At 46.2% G+C, this 7,290-nt stretch overlaps 1 protein-coding gene across 4 annotated transcripts in view; it reads left to right on the top strand.

The window, feature by feature from the left end:
• The window catches only part of LOC105560303 (forkhead box protein E1-like), a 34,530-nt gene extending 28,669 nt beyond the window's left edge, over nt 1-5,861 (top strand). Inside the window, exons 4-9 of one of the 4 annotated variants that reach the window (XR_001008810.1) lie at nt 1,753-2,391; nt 2,778-2,976; nt 3,165-3,213; nt 3,718-4,024; nt 4,389-4,994; nt 5,049-5,861. Coding sequence is in view for 3 of the 4 variants with exons in the window: in XM_012009304.1 (XP_011864694.1) it covers nt 1,753-2,391; nt 2,778-2,976; nt 3,165-3,213; nt 3,718-4,024; nt 4,389-4,552 (1,358 nt within the window). In the remaining variant the exon portion in view is untranslated. Of the gene's footprint in view, nt 1-1,752; nt 2,392-2,777; nt 2,977-3,164; nt 3,214-3,717; nt 4,025-4,388 lie in introns of all 4 variants that reach the window. The other 3 variants (XM_012009306.1, XM_012009305.1, XM_012009304.1) reach the window with 3 other exon arrangements.
• The last annotated feature ends 1,429 nt before the right edge of the window (nt 5,862-7,290 follow it).

The following is a 7,290-nucleotide window of genomic DNA, read 5'->3' as shown; positions in this document are numbered from 1 at the left end:
TGCACCCTCGTACGCAGCAGCACTTCCGAGTACCGAGTCTCTCTCTCTCCCTCCCTCTCTCTCTCTCTCTCTCTCTCTCTCTCTCTCTCTCTCTCTCTCTCTCCCCCCCCTTTCTCTCTTTCTCTCTTTCTCTCTCTTTGTCTCTTCCGGGGTTTTCCGTTTTGCGATTTTAACGCACCGTAAAAAAATTATCACGGAAGCAAATTCAATATTGCTGCAACATGTTATCAGACTTTTGCATAACACGGGCAACTTGACCCTTCGAATTGTTCTAGTCTTCGAACTTCTCTCCGAATAGTTTGCGTGCTTTTCGTAAAACGCATGATTCGTACACTGAAAAAAAAATCTGATAGAATCAACCAGTCGTCTGTTAGAAAATGGACGAATCAGGATTTACCAGATGTGTAGTGAAGTCTAGCATACTTCCATCTTTCATAACCAGAAGTTTGCTAGACTTCGCTACACTTCTGGTAAATCCTAAAGGCATTCTGATTCGTCCATTTTCTAACAGACGACTGGTTGAATCTATCAGATTTTTTTTCAGTGTATATGCCGAGAATGAATGTTCTTGTTGCAACTCCTATTGACTTTATATCGTTATCTTTTGCGTCGCGGACCGTACGCTTAGAAAAAAAAATCTTTAAGCCGCGCGCCCATCACGGCCAGTCCAAAAATTAGTCACGTCTAAAGTTCGCGCTCGCCAGGGGTCGATTTGAGGAGAACGCGTATCTCGATATCGCCGGGGCACGCTGGCGCGCCCGTTCTCTCTCGCTCGTGCTTTATCGCCTCACATATCGACTCTTGGCACTAAACATAAAACCGTGGGCCTCGGGTGTCCCGAGGCACGAGTTCCTTTTAAATAGGTCAATTGTTTTGCCCAGACGAGATTTCTCAGAATCGCGCTGCGCATACACGTGCGGATCGGCCGATCGATGATGGAACGCTCGACCTATTGTCCAGGTTCTCGGAGTGACCGCCACGTCTCGATCGTCGTCTCAGAATTCGCGATCGCTCTCGTCTTCTATAATAATTTCGGTGCCGCAGAGCTAGAATGGTTTCCGTCGTCAAAGTAACATTAAACTATGAATAAAGTAGAGTCCCCTATTATGAGATATGTTCCTAATACGCTCCTAATATGAGACAGGAGTTTCTGCAAAATTAATAGACGACATATGCTGGCTCGACTATGCATTTATTGCCCTTGGAGCGAAATCCGCTTAGCGGAAAATTCATTGCTAGATCTGTAATCGTTGCGAGAAAAGGCTTGTACAATTGGATGCGGAAAATCCGCTATCTCGTATTAGGAGCCTATCTCATAATAGAGGACTTCCCTCTGTTTAACCGGGGATCCCGCGAGCTACAAAAATTTCGGAAATTTGTGTAAAAGAAAAAGAATTACGACTCGAAACGAACGAAAGTTTCTACGAAGACTTGCTGCACGTCAACTAGAAAAGTAGTCGGTTGGTACAAAAGATTTGCCGTTTTCCTATTAAATTTTATGCCGAATAAAAAGCCGGAACAGAAAGTTGCAGCTATCGGAAGAAAGAAATTTTCTACGCGGAACGAAAACGGTCTATCGAGGTGGCCCGTGGTGGCAATCTTGCTCCGATTTTGCTGAAATCTCCTCGGCTCTATTCGAGATACGCGCCTCGCCGACGAATTTTTTGCAATCTCGACGCAACGAAAGGCTTTCGCGGCTAACATTTGTCACAAAAAATGGGGAAGTGACATTGTTCCTATTGTACGTTTCAGTAAGCAGCTTCGTGTCTGAACTACAGAACTGTATCAGCGGCAACGCGAAGGATCTCGACCCGTCGTCGGTTCCCAGCGGCCTGGGCCGCGGCTTAACGTCGCACCATGCCTCCCTGAGCCACCACCACCATCACCACCACCACCACCATCATCCCCATCACAGTCTGCACAGCCCCAGCTCGGTGGTCTCCATGAACACCACCACCACCACCACCGTCGGCGCGACGCACCGTCACCTGAACGACAAGGGCTCGTCGCCCGGTGCCCTTCACAGTACGACCAATAGCAATCCCTCCACGCCGTCCGCACCCTCCACGCCCACCGCGGCCGTCACCGATAGCACCGCGGCCACCGTCGCGACCGGCACGAACGACAGCGCTAACGATACTTCCCCCGTCACCAACAGCAAACCGCCCTACAGCTACGTCGCCCTCATCGCCATGGCGATACAGCACAGCGAGCACAAGAGGGCGACCCTCAGCGAGATCTACGGCTACATCACCGCCAAGTTCCCGTATTTCGAGAAGAACAAGAAGGGCTGGCAGAATTCGATCAGGCATAACTTGTCGCTGAACGAGTGCTTCGTAAAGGTGCCCCGGGAGGGTGGCGGCGAGAGGAAAGGCAATTTCTGGACACTCGGTAAATCAACGTCATGTTCCAACGAAATATTGCAGCTTTGTTCCCATTGTGGGCGAATTATGAAGGATTGTCAGGGATTTGTTTCGCAAATTTCATTGCTGACTTTTTAATCTTCAAACTCACTGTCCCGGATTTAGAATTTTCAAGTCTCGAATCCTTTCCTGTACACTTTTGCCTAGGAATTTCTCTTATTCTAAAGAAAGCGGGAATTGGAGATATACGTTGATTCATAATGTGCTTTTCAACGAAAGTACATTTAATTCCGCCTAATTCTAAGAGTCATCGCCCATTTTTAAACGGATCGGATATATATTTATTACGTCAGAGTCGTTTGCGTCCTAACGAATATTCGTTGTAAACGTATATTTCTTCTGCGTTTACCGTAGATCCGCAGTACGAAGACATGTTCGAGAACGGCAACTACCGAAGGCGAAGACGAATGAAGCGTCCCTACAGAAGCGCTGCGTACCACAAGCCATACTACAGCGACCCGTTCTCGGCCCCCGTGCACCTGGGGCCCAGAAACATTTTCGGCCACTCGCCCCCGTCGTACGCCCCCACCGCTTACACGCGATACGACCCGAGGTATTCATATATTTTCCAGAATATGATCGTCACGTATGCTACTCGGATTTAATTCGCGGCTGAAGATCCGGAACGAGAAAAGACTCTCCTGTTTAATGTCCCTTGAATCTTAGTTAATTATTAAAACGTATTTTAATTGTAATAATATAGTCCTCCTCGAATTAGTACGAAACCTTCTTTCATTGTAGCGCATGGAGTCTCCAACAGCCGCAACTCTCATACAGCCATTGCCAGTCGGTGAGTTTTCGCACTAAAGACTATTATATAGAGGAAGATCCTCTGTTATGAGATACGATTCTAATGTGAGACAGTAGGTTTTCAACGTCCGAATTCAATCGCAAATCTTCGATTACACGATCTAACAATCAATTTTCCACTAAACAGATTGCACTCCAAACGCAATAAATTCATAGTGAAACCAACAGACGATGTCTATTAATTTAGTAGAAAACTCCGCCATCTCATGATAGGGGACTTTCCTCTACTCATTACATAAAAATGCTTTTATACATTTAATCTATGCATCGTGAGAATTTTTACCATGAGAGAACATCTCGAGCTGAGATACTTAAATTTATTACAATGGAGAATAACGCCTGAACGATCTGTATTTATACAATACTTTCAAAAATTAACAATTACCTTGTATAATACAATTTAGTTTCTCGTAAGCGACACGTTCGCATACCTAAATAGTTTATTACGATTCCGACCGAGTCATTGGGGTCTCTTTGATCGCAGCTGCAGCCGCAATTGCAGCCGATGCAGTCGATGCAAATCCCGCCTATGAACGGCTACGGCCAACTGGGTACCTCGTTAAGTGAGTCACTATTCTCGCACTTTGCACCCTCTTTTGCCGAGCGGTGTAATGCTGAACGACCAGACAAAGCGTTTCAAGGCAATTACCTGGATGTTCCAGGTGGAACAACCGGGTCGCCCGGTTCCATGGGCGGCGGCTCCTTCAGCAGCAGCTTCACCGCGTGCAGCAGGAGGCACGAGTCCGCGATGACCACGGACGCGATGCCCGGGAGATGCTACTGGCCCGAGAGTGAGCGCCATTTTTTTTTATAAAATTACACACAAAATCCCCAATGTTCCTAAACGTGATAAATTTCCATAAAGCAGTCCAGGACACATTACGCATTCGTTGGATAACGTGACGCGAAAGACGTATGATAATTTAACGTACATCGAGATTTAGCGCCTGAGCGGAATGGTTGTCTTGTACACTTACAAGACAATGATCGTGCGTTACTTTAGGGCACAGACTTAAAACATAAAACATTGTCTTCAAAGTGCAAGATTGCCATTCTGTTCAGGCCCTTGTTCTTTTCACGGGCAGTCTTAAATACCGCGACGTATACGCAACTCTTTTCAACGATCTTACTGGAATCGTTTGACGACTGTCGCAGTGGTGAAGGAGGAACCTGGGACCAACACCGTGTCGACCAGTGGCGTCGGCGTCGGCGGCATCGGGGTCCCGTCCGGCATGATGGGCTCCGCGACGTCGTCGGGCGTCTCCACGACGGGATTCGTGCCGGTGGAGTTCCAGACGCGTTCCAAGTGCTTTATGTGAACACGAGAGGAACCGCCGTCAAATAGCAGCGCGTGCTACGTGACGAACCGACGTTGCGAGGATCGAGGGACGATCCTACGTGATCTATCGCGCGACGCGTTAGATCGCGACGAGATGCTGGATTCGCTATTCGACGAACGGTGAGCGGGATGCACGCGACCCGTGAGCTCGCACCTTCCGCGAATTAACGCGGATTAATGCGGAATTATATTTAACAAATATTATCGAGTAATATCTGATAATCGTTTAGCGATGTTATTGGATGGTCGTTCGCGAGTCTAACCGCGCGGGGGAAATACAAGGTAAACGTTTGTGAAGCTCGTTTGTAACTGCTATTGTTGTGTTAATTCGATGTTAAAGGTATGTACCTCGTGCATCTTTACTGCGTAGATGCGCTCGTTAAATACGTAAGCGGCACGCAGCCCAGCGATAAATGACGTCAATCGTTGTCGAAACGATGTCGAATCGACGTCGAATTTGACAGTGTCGATTCGACATCGTTTCGACGAATCGTTTTTCACTGGGAGTGGGGAGGGGGAGGGTGGTCGCGCTTATCAATGCGAAATATTGCGACGCGGTATGGTACTTCCTCGGCGATCCCCCGCATCCCTTTCGCGAGAGTGACGATCGCGCTTGTTGCGGCCTCCGAGATCGGCCGCGTGGAGTAAGAACAGGGGCGAAAAATGATTTCTCGGCTTTACCCTCGTTTTTTCCAACGATCTAACACGTTTGAAAATACCTCTATCTTCGCACATCGTTTTCGACCGCTAGACAGTATTTAATATCTTGGGGGGGGGGAGAGAGAGAGAGAGAGAGAGAGAGAAGCTAAGGAAGTTCGTTCGTTCACAACGGAAACGAGATATCGTTTCGATCGCGATAGATAGGTCGCATTTCTGGATTAATAATTCTGGGAGAGGGATACGTTATTCCAGATACGAGAGTTACGATAATGTGCAACATTTTTCGAGACTTTTCGTACCCTTTGCGCTGAAGCGAGCGATACTAGTTCTATTGCGATATGAACGTTCGCGGAACGTTTTCTTAGGGCCAATTTCACAAACGTCGGTCGACTGTTAACTAGAGTTGTCGTCGACTCCCTATCTTTTTCTTCCATCTAAGGCCCGGTTTTACGCGTCGCGTAACTTTAATCTTACCGTTAGTTTACGTTTCTAAAGTAACAGTTACCAGTGAGAAATGTTTCGTCGAGATGATATCGATTGACGAGTGATTTCTCACTGGATTGGAAAGAGACAAAGAACGAATTAAGCTAAGCTGAAAGTTAAACAACGTTGGTGAAACCAGGCCTTATTTAAGAAGAGATAGAAAATCAATTTGATCTTCGGTTAGCAGTTAACCGATGCTTATGAAACTGGCCCTTAGTTGACGCGGATTCATTGTAAGAAGAGCGATGCAGTAGAGAAAAGCCGTCTTGTTGTAGAGAGTTCTTTTATATATATATAGATATATATAGATATATAGAATTTAATAGGAGAGCTATATGTATATGTTTAATCGTACGAGTATGTACGTTTTATGTGAAGCTATGCAGATTAGAGCGAAATTTTGTTTCCGCGACGATTACGATGTAAATATACGAGTAGCGTAGACATAGTAACGACTTCAAGAAACTCACACTGCGAATTTATCTTATGTATAAATCACTAAAATTGGCTTCTATTAAATGTAACATTTCGTGTTCAAGTTATTACACACCGAGATCGTGTACGAGCACTCTGTGGCAGCTGCGGCAATGGCGAAGAATCCACGTGTAAAAAAAAACAGGTGTAACAGTAAGAGATGATGAAAATAAATCTTAATTATTTATCATCGAAAAGTACAATCTTCTTTCCGGTAGTCACTTCACTCCGAAGAGTTTTGTTATTCAACCATTTCGAAATTCATCCCTAATGATTGACTTACGCTCGGTTCAACTTACTTTCCATCTTTTTCCAGTTTTAATTTAAACCGAGATTAAAGTTAATCTGCATCGGTAGAAACAAGCATCAGTTTGGTATTTTAATTCACAGGCGCCTACCCGAGGACGAATAAAAATATCAAGCTCCGCTTTCAGCACTCATTGTTAACAATTGTAATCGCACGTATTTCTTGTTAGTATGACATTTGTGTCGCGTTATCACGTAAAGGTCATGCTAAATATTTTGCAATATACCAAATAAACATCATGCCAATGTACATCGAGTAAATCTACATACGACTTATCAGGTAAATGTCATATTCAACATTGTACAGGACTTGGTATTCCGTATAGTTTATTCTAAATAATTTTAACGAGATTCTGCCTTTTGTTAAACATTTTAATATACCGCGAGATGTAACCAAAACACCCGGTCCGTTCAGGAAGAAAACCATTCGAAAAACGGTCTCGCCCGAGAATAGTTTCTACGCGGTTTCGCGCTGCCTTGCATCCTGGCGCGGTTCCCCCGCGCAGGACGCCGAGGAGAGCAGCGTGCACCGGGGGCGGAGGAGGGCGGACGCGCAAACTGGACCCAATGGCCGGCCTGTGTTTTGCGAGTACGGTGTTTTGCAAAACACGCCGTGCGTCGTGGGCTTTAATATTCCTCGTAAAATCTGGAACGCTACGGGAGCGCGGCCGCGTCAACACCGCGCGCGGCATCGGACGCGGAAATAGCACGTGCATCTTGTTTCCCGAACCCAGGAGCGCGAGGGAGAGCACGTCGATGACGCCGTTCTGGCATTTCTCCTCTGGATTATACGAT

Source organism: Vollenhovia emeryi, unplaced genomic scaffold (genome assembly GCF_000949405.1).
Source record: "Vollenhovia emeryi isolate VEMERY1.0 unplaced genomic scaffold, V.emery_V1.0 DF939234.1, whole genome shotgun sequence".
Taxonomy (NCBI): Eukaryota; Metazoa; Arthropoda; class Insecta; order Hymenoptera; family Formicidae; genus Vollenhovia; species Vollenhovia emeryi.
Note: the sequence above shows the minus strand (reverse complement) of the source record. Positions and strands in the feature narration are given on the sequence as shown.